Source organism: Emericellopsis cladophorae, assembly GCF_022114955.1.
Source record: "Emericellopsis cladophorae strain MUM 19.33 chromosome Unknown NODE_1_length_1489480_cov_119_871856, whole genome shotgun sequence".
Taxonomy (NCBI): domain Eukaryota; kingdom Fungi; phylum Ascomycota; class Sordariomycetes; order Hypocreales; family Bionectriaceae; genus Emericellopsis; species Emericellopsis cladophorae.
In genome coordinates, this window is record NW_026250926.1 from 1,150,965 (window position 1) to 1,177,600 (window position 26,636).

The 26,636-nt window shown below is 53.1% G+C and overlaps 8 protein-coding genes across 8 annotated transcripts; 3 read left to right on the plus strand and 5 right to left on the minus strand.

The window, feature by feature from the left end:
• Nucleotides 1-1,235: 1,235 nt before the first annotated feature.
• On the minus strand, nucleotides 1,236-2,073 carry J7T54_006253 (uncharacterized protein; the record flags this gene model as incomplete). The annotated part of the gene is made up of 4 exons (XM_051505479.1): nucleotides 1,236-1,306; nucleotides 1,365-1,566; nucleotides 1,632-1,952; nucleotides 2,005-2,073. The coding sequence occupies 4 exons, from the start codon at nucleotides 2,071-2,073 to the stop codon at nucleotides 1,236-1,238; spliced, it is 663 nt and encodes a 220-aa protein (XP_051366770.1).
• Nucleotides 2,074-4,612: 2,539 nt separating this feature from the next.
• Nucleotides 4,613-5,878, minus strand: J7T54_006254 (uncharacterized protein; the record flags this gene model as incomplete). Its single annotated transcript, XM_051505490.1, has 1 exon — nucleotides 4,613-5,878. One exon carries the CDS (start codon nucleotides 5,876-5,878, stop codon nucleotides 4,613-4,615), a length of 1,266 nt encoding a protein of 421 aa, XP_051366771.1.
• A 136-nt stretch (nucleotides 5,879-6,014) lies between these two features.
• J7T54_006255 (uncharacterized protein) lies at nucleotides 6,015-10,885 on the plus strand (the record flags this gene model as incomplete). Its single annotated transcript, XM_051505502.1, has 7 exons — nucleotides 6,015-6,061; nucleotides 6,125-6,160; nucleotides 6,648-7,854; nucleotides 7,914-9,043; nucleotides 9,599-10,417; nucleotides 10,477-10,529; nucleotides 10,722-10,885. The coding sequence occupies 7 exons, from the start codon at nucleotides 6,015-6,017 to the stop codon at nucleotides 10,883-10,885; spliced, it is 3,456 nt and encodes a 1,151-aa protein (XP_051366772.1).
• Nucleotides 10,886-12,523: 1,638 nt separating this feature from the next.
• J7T54_006256 (uncharacterized protein) lies at nucleotides 12,524-13,929 on the plus strand (the record flags this gene model as incomplete). Its single annotated transcript, XM_051505513.1, has 3 exons — nucleotides 12,524-12,685; nucleotides 12,760-12,860; nucleotides 12,918-13,929. 3 exons carry the CDS (start codon nucleotides 12,524-12,526, stop codon nucleotides 13,927-13,929), a joined length of 1,275 nt encoding a protein of 424 aa, XP_051366773.1.
• Nucleotides 13,930-14,123: 194 nt separating this feature from the next.
• J7T54_006257 (uncharacterized protein) lies at nucleotides 14,124-16,796 on the minus strand (the record flags this gene model as incomplete). The annotated part of the gene is made up of 8 exons (XM_051505524.1): nucleotides 14,124-14,197; nucleotides 14,257-14,844; nucleotides 14,912-15,217; nucleotides 15,295-15,456; nucleotides 15,535-15,854; nucleotides 15,931-16,030; nucleotides 16,106-16,297; nucleotides 16,361-16,796. 8 exons carry the CDS (start codon nucleotides 16,794-16,796, stop codon nucleotides 14,124-14,126), a joined length of 2,178 nt encoding a protein of 725 aa, XP_051366774.1.
• A 6,002-nt stretch (nucleotides 16,797-22,798) lies between these two features.
• J7T54_006258 (uncharacterized protein) lies at nucleotides 22,799-24,041 on the minus strand (the record flags this gene model as incomplete). The annotated part of the gene is made up of 3 exons (XM_051505535.1): nucleotides 22,799-23,472; nucleotides 23,527-23,729; nucleotides 23,788-24,041. 3 exons carry the CDS (start codon nucleotides 24,039-24,041, stop codon nucleotides 22,799-22,801), a joined length of 1,131 nt encoding a protein of 376 aa, XP_051366775.1.
• Nucleotides 24,042-24,523: 482 nt separating this feature from the next.
• On the minus strand, nucleotides 24,524-24,850 carry J7T54_006259 (uncharacterized protein; the record flags this gene model as incomplete). The annotated part of the gene is made up of 1 exon (XM_051505546.1): nucleotides 24,524-24,850. The coding sequence occupies one exon, from the start codon at nucleotides 24,848-24,850 to the stop codon at nucleotides 24,524-24,526; it is 327 nt and encodes a 108-aa protein (XP_051366776.1).
• A 382-nt stretch (nucleotides 24,851-25,232) lies between these two features.
• On the plus strand, nucleotides 25,233-26,615 carry J7T54_006260 (uncharacterized protein; the record flags this gene model as incomplete). The annotated part of the gene is made up of 3 exons (XM_051505557.1): nucleotides 25,233-25,649; nucleotides 25,729-26,049; nucleotides 26,112-26,615. 3 exons carry the CDS (start codon nucleotides 25,233-25,235, stop codon nucleotides 26,613-26,615), a joined length of 1,242 nt encoding a protein of 413 aa, XP_051366777.1.
• Nucleotides 26,616-26,636: the final 21 nt, after the last annotated feature.

A 26,636-nucleotide genomic window follows, 5' to 3' on the forward strand; every position in this document is an offset into this window, starting at 1 on the left:
GCAAAGATAATGCATACAGGCAGATGCGAGTTGCAGTGCGGAATCCTCCATATTGACCAGGTGTGTCGCACAGAAGCTGCCAGGTACCTTGCAAGCATCCAAGAGAAACTCTCTCAGCGACTGATGGATTAAAAATACATGATCTTCGGAGATACGCGCCAAAGGACCCAGGATTCCTTGGATAGTATAGTCCATGGAGGTTTGTCTTTCCAGGAAAACGTCCTCGCTGGTGGCGAGGGGCGCGCGGATCAAGATCGTGAAAGCAAAATTGATTTCTTTTAAGTGGAAGGGTCTTGCGCTTGCTAGAAGAAGCTTCAATAAGAGCGCAGCATGGTCTTGATGGTCAGTCGGGATGGTGGACAAATAGCGCGTGTATGTATCTGCAAGTTTGTCAGGAATACTGGCGATGAGGGTCTGGAAATCTTTCAAAGAAGTCAAAAGGCTCTCCTCCAGTGACATCGTAACCACATGGATCCAAAGAAAAGACTGGTCTGCTTTGGCACGCAAAGCTTGTAGCAGGTATTCCTTGACGTTCTCGGGATATCGCCGATGGCGAGAGAGCTCGTCAACCCTATTTTCGATAAACTTTTGCAAGTCGGCAATGTAACCGGCCTGTCGCTCGTCGATAAATATCTGGCGTTGAAGGAATTGATCGGCGCTAGCACGGCGTTGGTAAAGAAAAGGGCGACTTGTTATGAGGAATTTGACAATGGTAACGCCCTGCGCTAGGTGGCGAGAGTCTTCAAGTAATCCAGAGATCGAGTCGAGAAGCTGACGACAGGACTTGTCCTCACATTGGTCCAGCGCGTCCAAAATGACGTAAAAGGAGCCTGCACGCGGGTCCCTCACAATCTGGAGGAAAATGTTCCATAGGGAGGAGAATGACCGTGTTATACTTTGCCCTTGTATCTCAAACGCTCGACGGACGTGATGGATCATGGAACGTCGGCGACTGATTATCTGAAAGATCAGGCTGATGAGCACTATTCTAGCATCGGTCTTTTTGCCATGTGCGCTGTCACAAAAGTGAAGCAGGGCGTTGTGAGACTTGTTGTTGGCCCAAGTTTCGTCAAAATGTTTGGCTAAGGAGGAGGATAGGGTTGTTTTTCCGCAACCAGAGTGGCCAGTTATCCAAAGAAGAGCATTGTTACTGCTTTGAAGCCACGATACAAAGATAGTGTGGGTGCGGATCCATTGGCAGGTGCCTGGGATGGGGCTCGAAAGCTTGGAGATGTTCACGTCTTCTTCGTCTTCACCAGTGAAGGTGCTGGGGTGAAGCAGTCGTAAACAGGATCGTTCAACTTCACTGAGGGCTTCAGTCGGGTTAGGATTTTATTACTAATATCAATTTGTAGGCAACTCACATCTAATCGATGATTGAGTTACTGGGCTCTGCGGTTCTGTTTTCGGCACTGCGCTTGCAGTGGCCATCCTTCTCAGGGCATTGGCTACCAATTTGTAGCTCTGCGTTGCACCAGCGTAGCGGCAGATGGTCCTGTGATCCTCATTGAGAGGGATCGATTCCTCGTTCGGTATACCAAGGGTGGCAGATTTCTGGTCGACAATCTGTGTGCCGTTTTGTTAATTGAATCTCTGCATCCCTGACCAGCATGTATTGCTCGTTCACTCACAAGCGACGATAGTGGAGCTATCGGATTGACCTCGAAGAATGAAACGACGGAGACATGTTGCAGCCGGTTGCGAGCTGCCATGACCAGGGTCTGCAGCGACTTGGAGTCTGAGCCAAGGTGGTCTAGCAAGTCGGACCTGGCCGTTCTGTATCGTATTCCAGCAGATGCGGTCGCCGTGAACGTGTTGATAATTGTTGCGAACACGCTCGCAGTATCGGCAATACTGCTGCCTCCATGAGGAGTTCCCAGGAACGCCACCCCAATGACTGCATTCAGTACTTGTCCATAGCGGCGATCGTCTTCGTGGGCTAAAACTAGCGCCTATGTTTCATGAGCCGAGTGGTTCGCGGAAGCATCGAATCGTACCACGAACCTGCTTGCACACGATGCCACCCAGGCTGTGGCAGACAAAGATGATCGGACGACAGCCCTGGTTCCACATTAGTTGCTAATTGCGTATCCAGAAGTGGGCGGTGGTACAGCAGGCGTGTCTTCCTGTAAATCTCGAATGGAGGCCAGCAGTATTCTTGCGAATTCGTTTACCCCGGCCAGCGACTGCGAGAAGACGCTTGAGGGGTAGCTGTATGTGTAGACGCGGCATCCAGGCAAGGACGCTGGGAGCATATCTCGGAGCCACAAGGTCCCACTGGAAGGATCTGTCCAGGTAGAGTAGGCATCTCCAGTAAGGCCGTGAATCGCAACAATGTCCACAGGGTAGGTGGAGGTGAACGAAGCTATTTGATCTGGCCGCCACTCTCCGTCCGGGAAGAGAGGGAGCAAACCGTGCTCGAGTGCCCCACCGCTCGGCGATTGTTTGACAGGCGCTCCCGGCGCACCGTTGCGCCTTGAGAGCTTTGACTTGAGCCTCTCAAACATTGGCGAATTTGGCGTGGATCACTGGATGGCGTTCTCGGGTAGAGCCGCTCACTAACGACGGCTTGTGTAACGGGAGGAGTTCCAGAGGTTCCGAGCCAGACTGGAGCTCAGCGGGGTTAACGGTCTCTTGGCGGATTGAGGCTGAGCTATGCCGGTCGGTCACGAGTCCAGAGTGCCAAGCCAGGTACCATAAATGATAAGGTACCCACGTACAGTAAACCTGCGATATAATGAATATGATCTAGAACGAATTCGCGACAATATCGTTGTTTTGCCTACACACAGCGGTTTTCTCATATAGATAACGAAAATCCCGGTTTTAGGTGAGATTCGTTAAATCTTGCTTATTAATACACACAAGATTCCGTTAAAACGGCAAGTATACGGATACGTACATTCTGCTCCCTTATCAAGAACCCACAAATTCATCATGAAGGACCCATTGAATGCCGTTTTTGGCCTACGGTGGGCACACACGTGACTTTCATTATTACCAAATTGCGTTAAACTCGTTAATTACTGTGTACATGACCAATCGTTGTAACGAAAGTTTACGGTAGTGTCGAGCGTCACCACTGCGGACGTTGTCACGTGCAAGGCGGGTCATACATTCACGCGGAAGTAATCTATGATGATCAACAGATCAGAAGAGGAGCAGGAGATGATATTCTCTATCTGAAGAAGATGCTGATGTTATGAAAAGAGGAAGAACGCAATAGCGCGAAGATGCTGCCTTTTAGGGGCAGCTGTGGGCCGAATGTGCAGTCTGACCAATCAGGACAGTGACTGGTCTGACAGTCACTGGGCCTGACACACATCATCAGATTCAGCCCAGTGACAGCTCCAGTCCTCCTAATCGCCATCGTGTTACCTGAACCATCGCCATTATGTCAACCATTTGATCGCCATGGCTGTCAAGACACTGACCATTCTCGGGGACGTCAAGTCCGGCAAAAAGACACTCATTGGATCTCTCACCTACAAGGTTTTTGTTCTCTCCGGACACCGCCGACTTTTCGAATCATTACTCACATTTAGCAGTGCGGGCTAGAACTACCACAATTAGAGGCTCTGGAGCGGGAAGGAGTTTCGAAGCTTGATAAGATTGTTCCATTTTATGAGAAAACTGGTCGCAAAATGTCCTTCTATGCTCCGTCGGGAAGACTCGTCGTCGAACGTATGGCAATGTCGTCCCGAAGTTTGAGCAAGTCCCGGACTGACGCGTTTATGTGTAGAAAGCCAGGTACCTGATGTTGTCTTCTGGGTTGTGGATGCTAATGCACCTGCCGGCTGGGCGTCCTCGGCCCAGCAGCTGGCGTCTCATTTGTCTGATGGCACGCTGCAGCCCCAAGAGAAGCTGGTCATACTGCTGAATAAGATGTAAGCACGAATACAGTGATCATGCAGCGTCGGTCCAGGCTTACAGTAGCGGCAGGGATTTGGTTGGATGGTCTGAAGACACATTTGCAGAGGCCGTGCGCACATTCATTGCTGCCAACCCTAAAACTGATCGGTATGGATCCCTTGGTGTCTCAGCACACAGTATATTCAAATTAACGCAAGCCTACATACCTAGGGTGTACTTGGTACCAATCTCAAGTCTCAAGGGCGATAACATCCTCAAACCGCCCCAAGGTTGCTCGTGGCTGGGTGATAAGTCTGCTTCTTATTCGACAAGTGCGCTGGAAGTGTCAAAGCATTCATTGGTGGAGAACCTGAGCTGAATTCGGGGGCGGAAGGTGCCCCTCCGTCGGCAAATTAGTCAAACCTTCCAGTCTCACATACTGTTGCGTTTGTAGGCTGTAGTATCTATCCAGATCACGGTCATGGGTCCATTGGCAATCCTATGAAACGTAGAGGCAGGAAATGTGTACAAGTAATGAGCAAGAAAAAGCAAGGAACGATTCAGTTGACCGTCCGATTCCATAGAAAGGAGTCAGACTTCTCGTGGATTGTGAGATACATCCTCAGCAGAAGCACTCAACCCGATCACTGGGAAAAATGGCTTGTTGGAAGAAAGCAGTGAGGCAGTTCCGAGGCAGGGCGGGGCGTTGGAGAAATCGGTACGAGGAACGTAAGCCTAATCACGCCCCTAAATTCGTATTCTATGCTCTGCATTCTTCCAGCCTCTTTACCACGTCCCAGTAAAACATATTCTGGTTCCGCAACCGCTCTGTCTCCCAATTCGCAGCTGGTGGGGTGCTCTTTCCTTGAAGCATATCTCGGCCTTCATCTAAAATCAAACACTTCTCCACAACTTCTGTATAAATCATCCCAACCCGCTTGGGTAGAGAAGACACGGCCGACTGGAGTTTGTCCCGATTCAAGGGCACGTGCTCGCTGGTCGTCTGCTTTCGACCGTCAATCTTGGCCAAAGGCAACCAAAGTGCGACCTCCAAGAGCACGAGACCGAAGCTGTAATTGTCATCTGATGCAGTGTATCGTCTCGCACACTGGCCTTGTACCTCAGGATGGCGGTAGAGCTGGTTCGTGGATGACACGGCGGACTGCTCGAGGAACGTCTCCTCATGGTATCCGTCAGGCCGAGAAAACCCGAACCCAAGCAGATACGGTTTCTCGTACTCTGGCTCGTTATTCTTCGCCGCCTGGAATATGACAATGTTGTTGGAGCGGATGGACTTGTGAAGCCAGCCGCTGGAGTGGAGCAGGTTCAACGTCCGCGAGAGCGACAAAGCGAGTTTGAATCGTGTACCTAGCGCAGGCGTGCTGGACGATGTGATAAGCTCATGGAGAGTGAAAGGCATATGGCGCACGACGTGTTGAGGGAAGTCAAAGGCGAACCCAAAGTGCTCAGAGGACGCCTGGTCAAAGTATCCAACGCAAGTGAGGACGTTGAATCCGTCCGGGCGCTGTGTACGAGAACTCATGAGCTCTGCGAGGTGTGTGACCCGGTTCCGCAACGTTTGCCGGGCTGTATGGCTTCCAGAGAGCATGCTCGGATGGTAGGATTTCCACTCGACAATGACACGTCTATTGCCATCCAGATTGGCTAGTGTGCGCTCCTTGGTGGCGTGTCTCGTGGACAATTGGATCCTACCCTCGTCGAGCTGAAGGGAAGAGGGTAGCGCAGGCGGACGTGAGTCGTACCCTTCTTCCTCCAAAGCCAACATCTGGTAGGCCCTCTTGAATCTTGCTAGCTTAGCGACATCGACGTGGTGTAGACTCGCCGCGGCAGCGATGACACTATCGAGATCATCCTTGTCATTTTCCTGCGCAAGGGCACAAGCCACAGCCTGTGAAAGGGACAGTTCGCTTTTCTTTGGCAGAAGGTGGTGGAGAGCGTTGTTAAAGTCGGTCAAATTCTGGACAGTCGTCTCCAGAGTTGCCTTGTCCTTGAGCGCCCATGTCATTCCTCGGTACACTAGACCTCCCCCGCGTTGCACACCACCATACTTGGCCGTCAAGGAAGAGTACTCCTTTAGCAACGTAGCAATCTGCTGAAGCGTCAATTTCACCGTAACCGCCACACTTCGTCCCGCATTCTCAATGGAAGCATCTAGGGCACACTCTGCTGGAGAAGATCGATACCCCCAGTACGCTCCCCATTGCGTCAGCCTCGTCTCTTCAATTTGAAACTTTGTTCTGAGTATGCGCAGATCAGAGCTGAGACAGCTCGCCGTGGAGAAGAGCTTGTACGTTTTGATACACTCGATATAGAGGGCCAGAACCGACAGCCCTACGCCCACGGGCTCCATGGTGCTCGCTGTACTTGACAACGACTCAAGCTATTTGGCAAAATGATACGTTGGTGAGTCGAAGAATGAGTCATGAATCAACGTCGTTTAAACATTGGTAAGATCTACACAGGCTGCAGGGGTGTGACCGTGTGACCCAGCCCTACAATGGCCCAGCCCCTCCTCAGTAATTACCGAGCTGAACTGGAGATGCTCAGCTTATGCAGGCTTCCGTGATGGTGCCTAGTCTAGTTACTTACTAATAAATAGCTCAGTTTTTCCTGCGTTGGGTTCAAAATGCGACCTCCATACTCGACTGCACAGAACGTCAACCGAGCGCCATGATCTCGCACTAAGCCATGGATGACGACCATTCCTTGAATCGTTCACGACCTACGTGGGCTGGCCTCAATGATCAGAGCTCAGGAACCCATCCATTATCCAGATCCACCCTTGGTGAGCCGTGGTCCAGTGCGTTTGCGAATCACCAGGGTTTAGATGATTCTGCATCTCCAGTGGTCACGTCTGGCAGCACTAATAGAGATGAGGAACGGGTCGTCGCCGACAACATCAGTCATCCGGACTCCCGACCAGTGGACTTCCTCAAGCTTGTGAGCTTATGGGCAGCCACGAACCGGCAGAATGCGGCTGCCGAGGACTTCCGCGCTGAAGGGTTCACATCAATGAGAGCCTCCAAAACGCTGGGCCGCGGTCTGTCCTTCAGCGCTCAGCTTGTTCGCACCGACGAAGGAACGAGGCGGCGCTCGGGGCTCAGATCATGCTTTGTCGTCTACAAGAAGCTCAGAGGGCTGACAGACGCATTGGACCCCGTCGAGCGAGGCGAATTGCTTCGTGCAGTTCTTCTAGAAGTGCGTGTCCTGACACATCCGCCCCTCAAAGCCCACAGCAACATCGTGAACCTCATTTGCCTCGCTTGGGAGCCTGATCCTGATCGCCAGGATCAAGCGTGGCCTACTCTTGTGCTGGAGTACGCAGAGAACGGCACCCTGGCAGACTTTCAAATTGATTACCCCAACGTATCCTTCGCACTGCGGAGGCAGCTGTGTCGAGATGTGGGTTACGGCCTGCGTGCCCTGCATGATGCTGGCATTGTGCATGGCGATCTGAAGTCGGAGAACGTCCTTGTGTGCGACAGTACCTGTGGGCAAGGGGTCATCGCAAAGCTTGCAGACTTTGGCTGTGCCGTGATTGACCTGGGCCCTGCGGATACGGCGAGACTACCTGCGTACACTCAACCCTGGAATGCACCAGAGAGCCAGAACCGGCTGGCACGGGATGCTCTCAAGCTGACCGATGTTTACAGCTTCGGGCTGCTTGTTTGGAGAGTTGTTCTGGATGGTGTCAACCCGTTTCGGCATATCAGTTCGCTCGCTTCCCTTGATAAAGACGATTTTCAACGCCAAGCTGAGATCCTCAAGAGGGAGGACTGTCTGCTTCCCGTGGCCAAATCAACCCTCAGGAGCCCATTCTGTAGCGCCGAAGAATCTGACCTCATCGTCAAGATCTTGGATTCGACTCTGCAACTGGATGCTTCGAAGCGGCAATTGGATCGTGCTTTAGTGGTGCTGCTCGACCCAGGGTATACTCTCCCTGTTCCGGCCACCCCTTTGATGCCGATTGATTACAACGTTGTACATTACACCTTCCCATTATTTCTGCACTTACGTTCGTGTTTCTGACACTTGTCCAGATAGATATTGGGGTGCTCGAGGCGGAGGTCACTCCCCTGTGCCTTCAACTTTCCATCATCCGAGAACTAGAGGCCTTGGCAACCAAATCAGATAGCATGAGCGTTCATGCCTGCTCCATGCTGTTTGAGATATATGTCCACCGGTTGGAGTGGCCCGGCGCTGAAGACGAGGCGGCCAAGTGGTACGTCAAAGCAATCGAGAGAGATTCCAATGCAACTAATACGCGCCATGTCTGCGGTGTGTTCGAGTTACTCAACCGACATGCCCCTCCCGACATTGACTTCATTTCCATCCTCAAGACATCCGCTCGGAGGGGCTGTTATCGTTCGTTGATGGAACTTCAAAAGCGCTCACTTTCCGAGTACCACGCAACGGCGCAGGAATATCGCGAGCATGGCGGGCTTCTGCGCCATGATGAGAAGCACCACATCAGCGGTGTGTCGTCATTTGGCTGTTTTGAGGAATATTTCGACATCATGACGGCGAAGCATGCGGGAAGTACCTCGGAGCTGTTGAAGATGACTGTCACGGGGAATGGAGACCTCATGCTCCACGTTGCTTCACGGTACGGATGCTTCAGAGCCATCGACCAGCTGGTCTCTTTGGGTGCTGCTGTCAACAGCGTCAATCATGACGGAGAATCGACCCTTCTCCAGGCTTGCAGAGCCGGCAGTCTGGCGGCAGCCGAGCTTCTGCTGAGCAAAGACGCTGACCCGTCCATAGCGGCAGAGACAGGGGAGACGCCATTACACTGGTCCTTTGCATTCGACGAACGGGAGGTCAGAAGGGCCACAGAGCTGCTCCTCCAGTGCGGCGCACACCCATGTCTCTATTCCTCGGTGTCTCCGGGACGGTCCTCAACAAATGAATACTTGAGCTTGTTTGGTACACCACTGCACTACGCTATACTAGCCCGGAACGAGGTTGCAGCTGAAGCCTTGCTTGTTGCGGGCGCTGATCCCTTCCTTGACTATTTATCAGAGCGTGCGGATGAGGTCTGCTCGTATACCCCGTTTCGACTGGCTATCAAAGGGCTCCTGTCGAGCACTGTACGGAGGATCTTGGGATCACCGGCATTGGCATCGGACATTGCCAATTATTTCAAGTCCACAAACGAAAGCATTGTGCAGTATGCAATACGTACAGCGAGTAGAGCCTCCTGCCGGATTTCATTAGGGGCAAGATACGCAAGCGCCCTGATCCAGATGATCGACATGCTCCGAAAATGGGAAGCAGATGACAAGTCCCAGGCGTCTGAAATGTCTCTTTTACATACCTGTATCGTACATGGCATGCCACCAGAGGTCGTTGAGTATCTCTTGCAGACTGGTAGCCAGAAGCAGCTGGAAACCGTCTCCGTCGTCCATGGACATACGCCATTGCAAGTCGCCATGCAACTGAATCGCAGACAGACTTTTCTTCTGCTTCTCCAATACGGCGCAGATGTCCACAGGCGCCTTCTTTTTCCTGAGGGCTTTTCCTACCTGCAACTATGCTCTCAATTGGGATCGAGCGCTATCTTTTTCGCCAATGTGCTGATCGCTCGCGGGGCGAAGCTAGCTGTTGGAGCAGGTTATGACCCCGACGTCCGGGATGACACTGAGTCACTGAGCCAATTCTCGCCCCATTTCCTTTCCGTTTTATTGGGAAGCTTTGATCTGGCGACCTTTTTGCTCCGACAAAGTGGTTCGGGCCGCATGTTACCCCCTGTGCGCGACTTTGACACCTTCATGATGATGTTCCGTGCCTTGCCTCGTCTCCCTGTCTCCCGCCTCCGCTATCTACTGGAACCACCCGAAGGCATCGAGCCAGTGCCGCTCGATGGTTACATGTCGTTCCGGCGAAACTGCTTCCACGCTCTCGCTGCCCACCCTGTTCTGGGGGACCTGGAGCCTCTCGTCAACTTTCGATACCTCGTCGAGCAGAGCAGAGTTCGGGGCCAACGTAATCTTATCAACCAACTAGATACTATTGAGCTTACACCACTTGTGTCCGCCGTCATGATGGGTCGCCTTGATTTGATCAGAGAGATGCTCGCTGCGGGGGCGGATCCAAATCTCGGAGGCACCACAAGCGTCAACTATGCACATCTCTTTCTGAAACGTTTGCAAAAGGCCCCTTCGCAAACTTTCGCGGCCATTGGCGGGCACACGCTTTCGCGTAGAGAGGCAAGATGGCTCCAAGATGACTACAAGTCCATCATCGACTTGTTGAAACAACACGGCGGGCGGGAAGAACGAGGACGTGACGGTGGGCTGAAGCTTCCCTACATGTCCTTGACCAGGGGCTACCTAGGAGCTTACAAGGAGAAACAGGCCAGTGGTTTCAAAATGGGGTACAAGCTCGGCCGAGAGTCAGCTGCGGAACATGGGTTTGGGAATACAATGCGCGAGATCTGGGGGGCTCTGAAGACAAAAAGAAGTGAGGGCACGACACCACTGCAAGACATGAAGCTTGACCCTTGGGAAGACTTGAAGAGCACCTTTTCGAATTCGCACATGAGGTATCACGATCATCGTGCGAGACAAAGTAGATTTTCTCCGTCCAACACCGAGGGATCAGGGCCGTCGGCGAGCGACAGCCTAGGCGGTCAACCAAGGGGCGCATCTCTTGTGGTAAGTGCTTGTTTTCATGTTCCGGTGAGATAGATCCCATGAAAGGGTGATAGTCTGATACGGTAGCGGCAGGGCACTATTGGCTCGCTACGAGATTTCGCAAAGTGGTACTCTTCGTCGCCGGCCTCTGAGGTACCGGATTTTATACCACAGCAACCACATACAAGCCAGCGTCATGGGACTCACTCCCAGCAACCAGCTCCTCGTTCACTCGTCCCACCATCGACAACCGCCCGGCGGTTCGCTACCGGCGCGCGCTCCAGTACACTCTCACCCTTACCACCCTCCTACCGAGAATCAAGATACTCCGTATCAAGGGCAAACCTATTACTCAGGACCCCAACCATCCAGCGTAACTACCTTAGGTACCCCAGAGTACCACCTGGACCTTCTTTCAACCCACCTCCGACCAATTCTCTCACGTACCTCTTTACATGTCAACGAAGTGCAAGCGCGTATTCAAAGGAGACTTGACTCATATTTTGCTCAGAATACAGTGTCCCGGGAAGAGATGTGTTCTCCTGGCGCCCCTTTTGGCAGTCTGTACGTTCTCGAGCTAGAAAGGGGCCTCCGGTACCTTTTGGACGGTCATTTGGAGGTTACCATCCTGAAAAGGAACGATGCATTGAGAGCTATGGTGTACCAAACTAGGGAACAGACGAGAGGTCAATTAATATCGGAGACAGCCCTTGTGGAAGAGGGTTGGCTTGGTTGGCAGATGCTGGAGGCAGAAGAGGCGGAGTTTTTGGCGCGTTCGTTTACAGACGTTCTGATATTGTGAGGGCCACTTTGCATAAAGGCACGACTGCCCGGGCAGTTCTGTGGTGGGTCGCCTACAGCTAGATGCGCACCTCGAGGTGGGAGGTGTCTCACATGATCCATGCCAGGTTGGTTACTTGTGACTGTAATATTGCAAATCCATGTCAAAAGACTTTGACTCTCCTGCATGGCGCTCCACAACAGGCACGCAGAGCCAAAGCAGGACACTGGGTGCCAAAGACGGCTCCCAAGATTCGGAAAACGGACACTGAGAAGCAGAAACGAAATTAAGCAGTTGAGCGCGAGACTTAGTTACATTTGGCGAGCACCATGGTCAAGTCCACCTGTCTAGTTCCTACCAGTTGCGCATCCAGGGTGCCCGGCTATCTGGGTTTCCCTATATAGGGCTGCGCGAGAGTTCCTCCAAGTCGAATTGATGGAAGCACGCTAGAATCTAACAATAGACTGACTCGTGGAACTGAGGCTCTTTCTATTGATATACGTAATTGACTTGGACAGAGAACTTTTGTCAATCAAGGCTCTGAAGCCTGTCAACCTTGACAGTCCTGCATAGAATAGTGCTATCTCAATCGCGCGTAGGAAGTCACCAAGTTCTACCTCACGTGTAACGTCATAATTGATATCTTTCGAGGACTGAATCCCATTTTCTGCAGTTGGACCGGCAGCAAGCGCTCACTTTGCCCTATGAATACCTAGGCCAATTGACAGGCCGACCAACTTCTTGGAAAGCAACACGAGACGAAGGCGTCAAAATTTGACAGAACTTCTTGCATTTTGCGACTATGAACAGTCCGAGAGTCTTATAGGCCACTATGGGGATGTTTGATGGGAGGCTCTCGGCCAAAACGAGGCTTGCCGCCGTGGCTTGCTAGCTAGTCAGCAGCAGCATTTGAGGATGCGGCTAAATTGTTTCAAGTCTTTCGATGTCACGTCTTTCTCGGCTTTTGGCCTATGAGGATCGGGGCATAAGGGAAAAACAATGTCGAGCGGCTAAATTGGCATCAGCGATTACCGCGAACTGGTGGAGAGTTCCAGATTGCAAGTGTGCTCTTGCTTTTTCAGTGCGTCCAGCCCTCAACTCTGGAGATATATTCTTAGTACGAGCCTTGCAGATCTCAATCCATTATAAAAGGGAGCCCAAATGTCCCACTATCCCAGTCTGGACACATCAAATTGTTCTTGCCCGATCAACTCTCTCAAGGCGTCAGCTCACCATGGGCCAGAAACACTCTCTCATCGAAGTTTGCGAGGATCGCGGGAAGAATCTGAGCGAAGAAAGCTGTCAAATCAGCTTTGACGGGTCAGGCAATGTGTCGAGCTTTGGCGGCATTGGTACAGGGGAGTTCGAAGCAGATCCTGATATCGCCGGCTTTGGTGTAAGTTGACTAACCAGCATGGAAGATGTTCACCGCTCTCTCATCAACATACGGCTTTGGCTGACAGCACTTAGATTTTCATCGCTTTCATGACTCTCAGTGCAATCGTCAGCTTTGCCGGTCTTTGTCTCATTATTCTACGCGGCGTTGTCCTCAGATTCGCGCCGGACAAACGGTACCACTCGCAATCCCCATTGGTAAATGTTTGAAAACAGTCTGATCAAGCTCATAGCGACGCCAAGAAATTTGTCCGTTGGTACGATTACTCCAAGAAAGCTCACCAACTTGTGGACAATCTGATCCTATCGTCTGCTGACGCACAGCTCTTTTTGATCCTTGCTTTCGGGGGCGCTTTCTACTGGACCTCGCAATGCACCGTTTCACTCTACCATTACCTCGTGGCCTTTCACATGATACTGGCGGGACTTGCAACATTCTTGCTTGCCTTTGTCATGATCAGTCAACCGTACAAGGAGTTCTTCTCAACTGTGGCTCGTCTCACTATATTCTTGATATGCTTAATAGCTGTCTCAAACAGCAAGGACATGCAACGAGCTTACCTCGAACGGTTACAAGACATCCAGTCTCATCTTCCAACGAGCAACCAGAGGGATAGTTTTATCATACTGCCCGCCTACTGCATTCTTGAGCAGCTTCTTGACCCGTCTGAAGATCTCGGTACCGAGGAAAGACAACATCTCGCCAACAGAGGCATTGAGCGAAGTGTGTATCCTCAGTTTGTAACAATCTGTACGTTATTCGGCTTTACAACATTCTTTACACTACTCGGTCCTCAAATTCGGTTTTTTGTGCTCCCGAGATCCATCGACGACTGCCACGGCCCGATTGATGCATTGGACGCGGATGAGAAGCGAGGTGCGTTGCTCGATGATCAAATTTACCTCGGGTTATTCTACAAGATCGTGGTCTGGATAGCATGCGTGGCAATAATCATCTGGAACTGGATCACTGTTGCCTTTCTGCGGAAGTGGATCGATGAGTCCGAATGGCTGAACAACAAGGGTGGCAACGCCGAGAACGATGTTCTCGGAATCGGGCAGCTGGCTCCACTTGCTTCTCTTGGAACCATTGGACTTGTACTCGTGGATATTGCTTGGGACTTTGCGAAACATTGGCATCCACTTCGCTGGTGGACTGGAGAGGACGATGTCTTTAAAGGACCCAATATCTGGGCATCTAGGGTCCCGGTGGAGTTGCAGCGCTATCCGAATTCAAGGATCTAGACTGGGCTAAGAAGACAAGGGCTACCTTACTTCTGTCTATTACAATTATGTACTTGTATTATCTTTCCAAACCCCCTCAAAGTAACGACGCGAGTATAGCAGCCACCGACAGTACAAACGCAGCCCCGCTTACTGCAGACAAGGGAGCAGCTCCTGGGATACCTGGCGGGGCAGGGACGGAGGTAGTCTCTACATCAGTAGACGAGACGGAGACCAAGCTGGAAACAAACGAAGTTGCGGCGGGTTGTCCGACGCCAGGCGATTGGGTCTGTGCAGTGGCAGTGTGGTCGTGAGGCAAAATGCCTGCCGAATGATCGAGTGGTTGACTCCCAGCATTAGACCCCTGAGTGTACGCCTCAGAGTGGGTTGGGGCGCCCGAACTAGCGGCCGTTTGAGTGGCAGCCCCTGAGACGGGATTCGGCTCGAGATGAGTCGTGGGGACGTATGCTGTGTCGACCTGCGTCGTGACGTCTGGTTCAGGACTGGCATCAACGCAGGCAGACGCCGAGCAGACTGATGTATGCGTGAGCGTGTGAGTAGCTGTGGCAGCGGGGCAGTAGGTTGTGGTAAATGTGAGTACCTCGGTCGTGACCTCGTCAAAAGGGCAGTCACCGACAGTGGGCGGGCACTTGGTGACAACGTATGTGGTTGTGCTGAGGTATGTCTGCGTGGTGACTTGGGGGGGTATGATCGCCGAGTGATCGTTTGCGGCGGTGGTGGCGGTGGTGATATGTGGTTCCGGTACCACTGTGGTGGAGGTTCCTCGCGAGGTGAACCCGTCTGTCTTGTTTGGCTGAGTGGTCTCTGGTGTCTGCTGCGACGTGGAGATTGTGGTCTGGCTTGTAACCTGGGTAGAAGAGGATTTCTCGTCGCTGACATTGGTGACGGCGCTGGGGCTCGTATGGGATGTCGATGCTGCGGTCGCAGTGATCGATGTTGGGGTCGACGTTGGGATGATTGGCGTCAGGTTGAAAGTGCTGACAGGGGTTGATGCTGGCGATGAGGCTGGCAAAGACACGTGTGAGGACACTGGCGAGGAGACCGGTGAAGACACGGGCGAGGAGACCGGTGAAGACACGGGCGAGGAGACCGGTGAAGACACGGGCGAGACCGGTGAAGACACTGGCGAGGAGACCGGTGGAGACACGGGCGAGGACGCGGGCGAGGACACGGGCGAGGAGACCGGTGAAGACACGGGCGAGGACACTGGGGATGAGGGGGGCGTAGTCTCTGGCGTAGTCTCTGGCGTAGTCTCTGGCGTAGTCTCTGGCGTAGTCTCTGGCGTAGTCTCTGGCGTAGGAGTCGGGGTGGGCTCAGGACTGGGCTCGAGGCTCGGTTCAGGCTCGGGCTCAGGGGCAGGGTTACAGGTCCCCGGGAGCGAGGGCACGGCGTCTGGTCCAGAGCCGATTGCAACGAGGTTAGTCTCGTAGTCGCCCTGGCAGTTCTGGCCCATGTGAATGGAGCGATTGTCCTGATCGAACACAATGTACGCAGAACTGAGAAAGTTGGTTCCCAACGCGGGCGCGTCTATGGTCCACTGTCAGCTGCTGGACCAACCCCCATCCTGCCTCTCACAAATTAAGCGCGCATCTCATCAAGACTTACTATCATCTCGGGTCGCGCCGATATAACAGGCACCGCCAGATTCGACAATGAATTCGCCAACGGGTACCTTGATGGTGATCGCGCCAAAGGTAAAGTCGAGAGTGCCACCCGATTCCCTGTCTGCGCAATCAACAGAGAACTGGTTGACGGAGGGGGTGAAAATGGCGGAGGGGAAAGCCATCCTTAGACTTTCGAAGATGAGACCGGGCAAGCGGCAGACGCTGGAGCTGCTGTCCAAAATAAAGGCTTGCTGGCCCTCGTGGAAGATAAGATCGTCGCCAGTGTCTCTGACAGCAAGTCTGTCTAGTTGCACCCAATATCTGTTGCCGAGAGGACATGAATCAGCCTCCAGCGTACAATACAGTTTTTGGAGTGCTTATCCTGTCGTCCTCTTACCTCGTGGTACCATCCGGAGATCGCGAAGATGGGATAATTGGAAGCTTCTCCAAATTTCCCATGTAGCGAGAAGTATCGAGACCTCCGAGAGTCAAGGAACCTGGTGACGGTAGACAACGGTTAGCTGCTTGTCAGAACAACAGAGAGTCCAGGCCTTGAGCGTCAAGTTGCGTACCTTCAGAGTCGCCTGAGCGCAAGTCCAGGCTGAACGCGCGGCTCTGTGTCCACCCTTGGTAATACAGAGTGTCCAACACAAACGGATAAGGGCTGTCCCAGCCACTGAGCGAGGGAGCGAGAGCAAGGACGCCAGCGGACGGGCCATCGGAAGCGTATGCGACCCCGAAGATCTGTGTCGCGATTCTGGCGGCTGCCTCAGGGAGTCAGCGCATGAAACAATCGGCCGAAGCTCGTGAAACGGAATCCTCCTTACATCCAAGTCCCATCAAGTCGTAACCATAATTCCACTCAACATAGCCACGGGACAGAGTAGTGCCGCCTGCAACGTTCAAGTCGACGAATGTGGCGCTGCTCGTGAAACGTCCTGTACTTGCGCAACCGACGGGATCGTCCGAGTTTTGACAGATGGGGTTCACCCACGTGTCCGATGAGGTTGTATCGAGCATCAATTTGACCGTTTGGCCCGGCGTCCCAAGAACAACATCAACGGTGTAAGGCGCGGATCGAATTCCCGCAGAGGCAGGGAGTTCGATCTGCCTGCCCTCTATTTTGCGGCGCTCAGGCGCTGCCGGGGGCCTGACGGCAAGCTGCAGCACACCATCGGGGACTTTGACATTGTTCGGAACAGTTTCGCGTGTGGCGACGACGGTCGAGGCCAGAAAGGAGACTGTGAGGAATGAGGACCGCATGCTGCTTGTGCAATCCGGCCGCGAGAGCCTAAAGAGGACTGTGGGAGGGGGAGGTGGTGTTGGATTGATGGGCAGGTTTGAACAGGAATCGGTGCCAGGAGCCTGACTTACATCTATGTCTCGATGCGGTAGGGCAAATTGCCATCACACATGGGAATTAGCCTATCGGTGCGGCCCTTGTCTCCCGTAAGTGACCATTCCTTTGGCCATGTAGTGCGCTCACGTTCTGGGCTAACTCGTGGCGGTTCAGATCTAACATCACACCGTACCTCGTGGCCGAGGCCCTGGGGAAGATCGTGGAGCTGGGTCCATCCGGGCGTACACTGCTGGACCATGATGCGTGGACAATCATAACTATTGGTAGGTCCGAGAGCACCTGGTTGATCAGCTGCCAATTCATCTCGCAGCTTTGGTCCGGTACTATTGGAAAAATAAAATTGTAAGCTGTGCCCACCCATACATCGCGTGTCGCGACAGTGTGCCACTTCGAGGACGGAAATCACGACATGGATGCAGGTCTCAATAGATCTAACATCCGGCCAACGCCAGAAGCAGCCGCACTCGATCGTGTACCTTGCACTAATCCATATGTGGATGCTTTGAGGCTGAGCCACATTCGCTAGCGCTTTAAGCGCTCAGGTTTTGTTATGTCGACGGGTCTAGAACTTCAGATCAATAAAGAGCCGAGCGGCCTCCTACATCTCTGTCCAACGGCAATTTGCTTGTGTGTCAATAACGGAGCAAAGGTTCCTTCAATTGACGGAATGCTCAGGAAAGAAAGCAGCTATCTCTCTGTTGCGGCCCCGTGCAGCTTTTAGCACAGCTGCTGGCCTGGTCCTCAACAAGGGTTGGCGCATGCTGTTCAACCGGTGTCCCCATGTGGCCAAGCCCATCATCTTCTCACCGGCAAGAGGCATTTTGAATAGAACGGGCTATAGCTGGTACACACACTCTTCTCGCATTTGGTAGGTTAGGAACATCCTATCCCACCGCATTGGCCGTGTAGGGGAGCCATAGGTTCAGCCACAGTGCCGGTTGGTGCCTTGACGTCGTCGTGCCAGTACTGATAGTGAAAGTCGTCGTTGAAGGTTGGCCCCCGCCATGTTTGAAGTCGCTGATCTGATTGACTTGAGCAACAATGGCAGCCATTTGAACTCCGAAGGTGACATCAATATAAGAGTCATACTACGGATCAGACCTACCGATGCAGGTCGAGCAAGGCTCATCGCCCTTCTGATCGGTGTTATTGCCATACCAGCCTACAGATTTGGAAGAACCAGAGATAGCAACTGCAACATACCAACCCAATCCCAGCATCCGTTTGGATGGGGAAGCAGCCCCTGCCATGCTTGCCGATGAGTATAGTCTAGTGTCCCCTGAGGGTCAAGTATCATAATATTGTTCGTGTCTGTAATTCAGGTTCAGCAATCAAATCGCCAGACTGTCGAGCGTTGTCAAAAAATACGTACCGGCCCATTGATTAAAGCCTGTGTTGACGGTGTGCTTCTTTCCCATGGCGGATGTAGTTTGCAGGCATCGGTGCAACGCCACATGAAGCTTGCAACCGGTGCAACCGGTCTGGCAGGCTGTATGGAGGTAGAGAGAGCCATAGGACGCCATGCCAGCGGCCCCGTACTTTCCAGACTGGTCAAAAGAAACGAGGCTGCCCCGATCTCTCGAAGAGCGAGGTTTCAATCCGCTGTACATCCAGTTTGGTACAGCTCCAGCGCCATCATTGTCATAGTTAGCAATGTATGGCGAATTACTTGAGCCACACGAGTAATTGCCTGAGACATCAACGTCTGTGGGAAACACATGCACCACCTAACCTTGGCAGGTCACGTAGGCCATGTTTGCTGGCTCAACATAACTTGCCAACTGCGCCTCGAGTGCATTCATCGGTTGGGGCCAACGATAAAGTCGGATATGCCAACTTGGAGGAAGACTTTCCGCGTCTTGAGATAGGCGGTCGCCGATTTGATTGCCATTTCATGCCTGCAAATTGCTGTTGGAAGTCTGAGAATTTGTCTTATTGTTGTTCATGCACATGGTGTACTGCAACATTTGTAAAGCCTATACGCATACCAAATGCCACGCACTGGTTGCGCTACCTGCTCGTTGCGCGCGCGCGCACTCAGAAGGACCTCCAACAAACACTCCAAAGCTTTTTTCAAGGTAGACGAGTGGGAAATGCCAAGCTGGGCTGCCATGAAGCCTCCCGAAGACAGTCCGGATCCCGAAACCGAATCTGGATCAACATTATAAGCACTGAGACTGACTGCCTCCACAGTACCCAAGAGTATCGCGGCGAAGTACGCCACAGATTTGGTTTCAAACACTTTTTTTTTTTTTTTTTTTTTTTTTTTGGACTAGAGTCGAGTTATCCGATGATCGAACAGAAAAGGTTTAGTTTCTTGGGAGAGTGTTGCTAGTGGTTGTGGAACAGCTCAACAAGTCACAGGTATATATATCATGACCCCGTGAGCGATCCGAAGGACTAACGGATCCGAACTATGTCTTACCTTTGAGTTCGCTTCACTGTGCAGTATGAAGATTGATGGGCATGGCGTCTTCAAAATAAACATCTACCTCGAACGGCAAGTCTATGGGTCTGGTCTGCGGCAAAGGGAGCATGAATGTGCCGGGTATGCTAGCCGGGATGCATCGCTGTTTGCGGGGGGTTGATAGAATTCCTCTGCTGGTCTGCTGATCATATTTAAATTCACCTTGAGGCTGGAAGGCCTGCAGAAGCTTGGCAGACATGTCGACATTCCCAGGATTTGTGGCTATCTGTTAACCCCAGATCCCCGCGCTTTTTCCACAATTATCCTCGTTTCCTCGGCAGCATCCGATTTACCTAGTCACAAAGTATGTGATTTACCAAGCCGACAACCTCCACGCGAGACGCATCCCACCCGCCACCTCTTGGAACTACTCTCTGTTGTGGCCGATCTTCCAGTCGGGGTGGCGTGATGCTCAAGCATTGGAAGAGAAGACGTGGATACGAACTCGCTTGAACACGGCCTTGCGAGCCGTCGAATGCCGACATTTCAGTAATGCACTGGAGGCGTTGGAGTCTGTCTGGAAAGACCATGGCCGTTGTGGGTCGTCCGCCATCGGCATGTTTGGACTTACCACTATGCTGGGGTAGCTGATGCATAGCTGCTGACCGCCCCCTCGTCATGAGCCAGAGAAGAGCTTGTCTGAGAAGATGAATGAGAGGTGAGTTCGAGTTCCAAGAGTGCAGAGTGCACACGTGGCAACCAAATACTATCACAAGGTGCCGCAACCTACCATTTGATCCAACTCTTTTGAGTTCTAATGGACACATCATCTGCTCAAACCTTCTTCCGGGCCAAACCCGGCGCGCTTTAAATTTGTAAATGTCTATATTTCATTGACGCAAGGTGTAATTGAACCTAACCTCCTCCACCTACTTCCTCGCCTCCTTTCGTACCGTCACGACCCTCTTCTCCACGCCGAACTCAACAACTTCCGTCACCACCAGGGCCTTAAGAGCAGTTTCATCGTCAACATCGCTAGCAGTACCAGGATGAGGCAAAATTGAAAGGATCTTTACACGCTACATTTCATAGAGTACAGCGAAGAACTGCACCGCCATGGTGCTATCTCACTGCATGTGTGCCATGGAGAACTGGCCCCAGAAATTCCTCTTCTCAGCTCTTCGCGGTTGCTGAGTCGTCGACTGGGCGACCTCACAGGTCCCATTTCTACTTCCGTATTGAAGGACCAAATTCCAGACACAAGTCGCAGTGGGGGGATCGAGGAGACAGATCTCATCGACCATGGCCTGCTTGCTTCAAGTGACTAGAGCCCTGTAACAGAGAAGAGTCACAAAGACCTTATACCGGCGTTTGAGAGGATTGCTTTACTTGATTCGTGCCTAGGTCCTTCGTGGACCGGGGCAAGCACACGCGGGAGCAGACTCGACATGCCAACGGCGATCCAGCTGTCCATAATGCAGCATGACAGCACATCGCCACTGTCGCTGCACTGGCTTCGGCAGACCTCGTCCGTCTTCATGGCCTTGTTTGACAAGGAGAATTTTGCGTCTTTCCACCTCCCATCCGAGTCATGCAGATCCCACAAGAGTTTTAAACTTTCTCGTTTGAATCGCGGGGGGCTCTATCTCCGTGGGGTCCGCCTTTTCCAGCATCTACACTGTACCTCGTGCTGCTACATCTTCCAAAGCGGCACCCTGGCGGGGGAGTGGCAGAGGTTGCTTTCGGCGCGCGCTACTGTGTGGGTTGCAAGGGGACCTACCGGTCCTACATGTTCCTGCCGGAGGAAAAAGGGGAGGCACGACCGTGAGGGAGGCCGACTGCTCCGTATAGGACGCCAAGGCGAGGGTGTTGATCTGCGGCCATAGCAATGGTCAGAATGCCAAGAATGCGCCCACAATGTGGCGGCACATGCAGGAGCTTAAAGCGAAGCGCGAATCCTCGATAGGAGCTCCCGTGGACCATGGCCGCTTCTGTCCACACCAGTCGCACATACCATACAGTCGGCACCCGCCGTAAGGGGTCACATGTTCGTGTGCACGGCAGAGCTTTATCAGATGCCGCGAGTGCGGTACAGCATACATGTGGCACCTCAGAGAGGGTATTGTGTGCCTGACCTTCCGGTACGTCTGGTACATCAAGAAGCCTATTAGTGTGGGATGAATCAGCCTTCTCGGTCAGCGGTGGCGGGACAGGATGTTTGATGAGGGGATCAAGCACGTTTTGTGGTGTGATGCAAAGGACTGCCGGACGAACACATGTCGGCCTTGGGACGCGCTGCTGAAGGATGAGGCTGCGTGGGATCAGGCTGAGCACCCCGTCAGGGAAGAGAAATGGTCGGATCTGTCATTGCTGGAGGTACTTGAGAAGCAGCACGCATTTCGAGGTTGGTAGACAGCAACTACAGCATCCCCTCAATCTCAGCCACGGACCGCTGTCGCGGTCAGTTGCTCCTCACGTCGTCTTCGTAGCGCTCTAGGGCTGGCACATAAGATATTTATTTTCAGGACGCTGCAGCGGCTCTAGGAGGCATGAGGCTGGAGGTCAGACCGAGTCTCTTCTCCTGGAGCTTGGAAGCACGCTTTCGCAGCTGGTGCATCTTGTACAAGTATAGAGCAAATGCGAGCAGCGCGGGATTCGTCAGGTTGAAGTCGAATTCGGAAGGAAAAAAAAAACAGTGGTTCCGGGCATTGTGAAAACATTGTTGTTCTTTAGTTGTTGTGGATGGGTTTGGGGATGTGGCCAGGTGAGCGGAAGGCAATTAGCTCCATGCCTATCTGCGAGTGAATTAGAGATATGCTTCATCTGATTCACAGAGACCTTATTAAGGGTCTACTTTATCGAGGTAATTGTAACAGTGCCGAGCTCAAAGTGAGGGTTAAGTGACATTGGGTTCAGCAGCGCAAGGTCTCGGCATCAGACGAGGCAGCATTATCACTTAAGGCAAGGTCATTTCGCTTAGATGATATTCTTTCTCTCCCATCTTGAAAAACAACATCTTCCGCCCTCAGGGACTTGTGAGTTATGACTCGGCCACAGGAATACGCGTCTCCCCTCTGACCGAGGCAGCAAGCAACTACCAGCTTTACCAGCACCACCACTACATGCAGGAGCAGACCAGAGATCGCAATATTGAAGATAACTGAGGCCATGTTCGTGCCCTATTTTGGGCTCAATTTCCCGACCGTAGCCTTCCTGGTCGTGGTCTGGATTCTATGGCGGCATCTCAGGGGTTGCACACCCAGGAGCGTGGTACCTACATATATATGGGTGTGCTGGCATTGCATTGAGTACTTGGATACTAACGATGATGGAACATCAGCTGAAGAGCGCTACGTTTTCGAGACAAAGCACGGACTTCGTCTCAGCCACTCCCTGCGCGACACCGCGGAGATGGACTAGTCTGGCGGTAGGGGGTAATCAGATGGACCGCCCACATCGCGTTGGGGGACATTAATCAACATACCTACACAATGAGTCTCATGCGATGCTCCCATCCTGCATGCCTGTCTCCGCGACCGACTCGATCACATCCACCAACGCCTCCGCAGCCCGTAGCACACTATCATGATCACTCTTGTCGATTGTCGTCGCCCTGACATTGAAAGAGCACTCGTACTGCCCATTCTGTCCAGTCCAGCAAGATTGAAAGTACTCCTGTCCTGCCTTTCCCGTCATGGCATCACTCTCGGCAAAGAATATTCCAACACGAAGCGCTGCTCGTCCCTCGACCCGCGTCTCCCTCTCTCGTGCGGCCACCTTTTTGACGAGCATGGCCATGTCGTCTGCCTCGGCCCAGAGCGCGTCTGGTCCCTTCTTGAGGCAAGTGAGCGCCTCGTGGTTCGCCCCCACTGTCTCCTCCGCAAACAAGCCCCGGGCGACGGCGTTCTCCAGTTCAACTTGCAAGTCCACCCCCAAGCCATAGTCCCTCTCTATGACCTTCATGTTCGCCTCCCGCGCCGAAGGTTCACCGTTCCCGGGCGAGAGGGCCCCCGCAAACTGGGCGAGCAGCCCTGAGGAGAAACCAAACATGACAGAGGCTTTGAGAGCGAAGAAGCTAGCCATCTTGTTCCAGTAGGCAAACGACGCTTCGGGCAGTTTCTGGAGAGCAAGCACCATGGGCACCTTGGAGTGGGCGACGTCGACGAAGGGGGCTGGGGCGTATATCAATTCGGCTTCATGCAGTGGAAGAGGCGTTGGTTTCTTACCAAGGAAGAAAATCATCGGTCGTGTCGGATGAAGTATCTCTCGGTGGTGCCATAGGAGGTTCAGGTTGTACATGGTGCCGGCGCTGTGCGACAACAGTGCGACGTGCTTGATGCCAAGGGCTTCCAGAAACCTGGGCATGACAGCCGTCCATGCACTGATTCGAGATGCCAATGGTACGTTCTTTGTCTCACCAAAGCCGAACCTGATATCGATCAGCTTCGGGGGATTTGTGCGCTGGGGAGAGGAGGAGGAGGAATCACCGGTCCGGCACGAGCACCCTGACCTTGTTCTTGGCCGCAATCGCATGCATGAACATGCCCACGTATCGAGACCCGAACATGCCAGGTGTGAACAAGATCGTGGGGTTGTTTGCGTCGCTCTCACAGCCGTACTCGGCGTAACTGATCAGCATCTCCTTGTGGTCATCGCGTGCGGGAAGGGTGACAGATTGGTGGAAGCGTGGATTGGCGATATACTCCGCTGCTTCATCGCGCGGCGTGCGCGGCGTGTCCATGGCGACTAATTTGATCAGGCAAATGATGGTTCAATCTGACAGCTGCAGGCAGTCCTGGTCGAGATCGAGTGTACTCGGATGGAAGAAACGTAAAGCGGACGACGTGGGCCGGATGCTGACAAGCAGAATGGGTAGTCGTCATCCAGCTGAATCCTGCAGGGGTCAGACGCCATCCCAGATCGAGTCTGACTTATACATGTAGTCGCCTTCGTTATCAAAGTATGTTTATTCCCAGCCAATGCTAGAACAATTAGCGTTTCCTCCTGGTCAAACTCAATAATTGGGAAGAGACTGATGACCGGAATTAATCGTATTAGTCTAGCTACTAGGGTCAGGGTCCAGGGAGGTCATCACGCTTTGAACAGTGCACGAGAACAAGGAAATGCGGTGCTAAACAGCAATCATAGTTGTCCAAAAGCTGCTCGTGTTTCCAGAACTGCGTCTATCTCGGTGTCGAGCTGTCCTAGACATCCAGTCTTCTCTTAGACCGCACTTTGCCCATACTCCACCGTCTGTACCCCATTCTTCTCGTCCTCGTTCATCTTGCCGTCTCTCTCCGCAGACAGAGGATCCGTATCCGGCGTGAGCTTGGCACCATACCGACCAACCTTCCACCAGGGCAAGGCGAAGAGCGCATCCGTGCTCTCCAAGGACCGCCCCGCCATCTCCGGCACAAAGAACCAAACAAAGACGATGCCGGCCACGGGGACGGCCGTGAAAAAGGCAAAGAAGCCCCAGCTCTGCATGGTGATCAGCATGGACGGCACGGCCTTGGTGTTGCCAAACTGGTTCATAAAGTGCAGGCACATGGCCGGGGATCGGCCATGTCGCCCGCTGCTTTGCCGATGGTACAACCGCTGCCAAAAGATTTGGACTGCCAAGGAGGCTTCTCCTCAACTCAATTGAAGCCGCGAGTCGATCAACCATGGCGGAGCTTCGTACAAAAAACGTCCGGCGAACTCGTCGTATTCGCTGTCAAGCCATCGCGGAAGTCGCATAGCTTGTGTCCGGCTACGGCTCGGGAGCGGACCTTCCGCTACGGCCCCACCCTCGGCGCCGTGATAGATCGAGGGTTATCGTTTTCCGGCGTCATCAATTACCCCAGACTTGCGACCATGTATAAATGCAAGCTTATCGTGGCCACAATCCGCAGACAGAACACTCCAAATCATCTTGCATAATCTCTCCGCCATGTCCAACGACGACAAGGAGAAGGCCGCGGACCAGCTCGAATCCAAATGGCAGAGCCGCCACGGGGACGAGCGCGAGATCCCCGTCGAGCAGCGCAAAGCAGAGGCTCGTCTGCTGCGCAAGGTCGACTGGCTCCTCATCCCCATCCTGGGCATCCTCTACTCCATCGTAGGCCTCGACCGCGTCAACCTGTCCAATGCGCGCGTTGCCGGCATGGACAGCAACTTGCGCTTTGATGTCGGTGACCGCTACTCCATCGCCCGGCTCATCTTCTTCGTCGCCTACTTCCTATTTGAGATGCCCACGACGCCCATCCTGCGTTGCGCCGGTCCAAAGCTGCTGCTCAACAGCCTGGTGTTCAGCTGGGGCTGCGTCATGCTCGGGATGGGCTTCGCCAACGATTGGCGCGTCATTGTCGTCTGTCGCAATGCTCATTGGCATCTTCGAAGCCGGGTTCTTGCCTTGCTGCATGTACCTGCTCAGCATTTGGTATCAGCGATACGAGGTGCAGCAGCGCATGGCGCTCTGGTACATGATCAATCTGTTCGTATCCGTTTTCGGTAATATCCTGGCGTACGCATTCATCAAGCTGGACGGTGCGCATGGGATAGTGGGTTGGCGATGGATCTTCATCATCGAGGGCGCCGTCACCATCGGCTTCGCCTTCCTGGGGTATGCATTCACGCTGCCGTTCCCAGATCAGCTCTTGGCGTCCGGCAAGAAATCGACATTTTCCCAAGACGACCTGCAGATAATACTGGAACGAGTGGAGCGGGATAGGGGCGATGCTGAGCCTGACGCCCTGACGTTCCGGAAAGTACTGCACCATGCGGCACGCTGGGAGCTCTGGGTATATGGGTTCATGTTTCTCTGCTGCAGGGCGCCGATCTACGCCTTTGCGTATTTATCCAGATTATTCTTACGACACTCGGGTACGGGACAGCCAAGGTCTTCCTTCTCTGTGCGCCGCCGTACTTGTTTAGCATCATCTGGACATTGACCGTGGCCTGGTGCGCGGATCGTTCAAGGCTCAGGATGCCGTGGATGGTTCTCAACGCGGCCATCACCTTGACCGGCCTGACGTTGATGGCCTACCACGATAACAATGCTGTGCGCTATTTTGGTGTCTTCCTTGGTGTCTCTGGATGCAACGGCAATCTTCCGACCATCATCGCCTCGCTAGGTGGTATCTACGCTTCGTGCACCTTTATGCAGACGGAGTATCCTACGTACCGAACGGGGGTTTGGTGTGCCGTTGCGACGCAGTTCCTGCTTATTGTCCTGGTCGGCCTGACGTGGTGGTGGTTCAAGCGTCAAAACAAAAAGGCCGAGACGCAGGGGGTCATCATACAGGAGGATGCCGATTACCGCTATACGTTCTAGACGGGCCCAGTTGGACTCGTT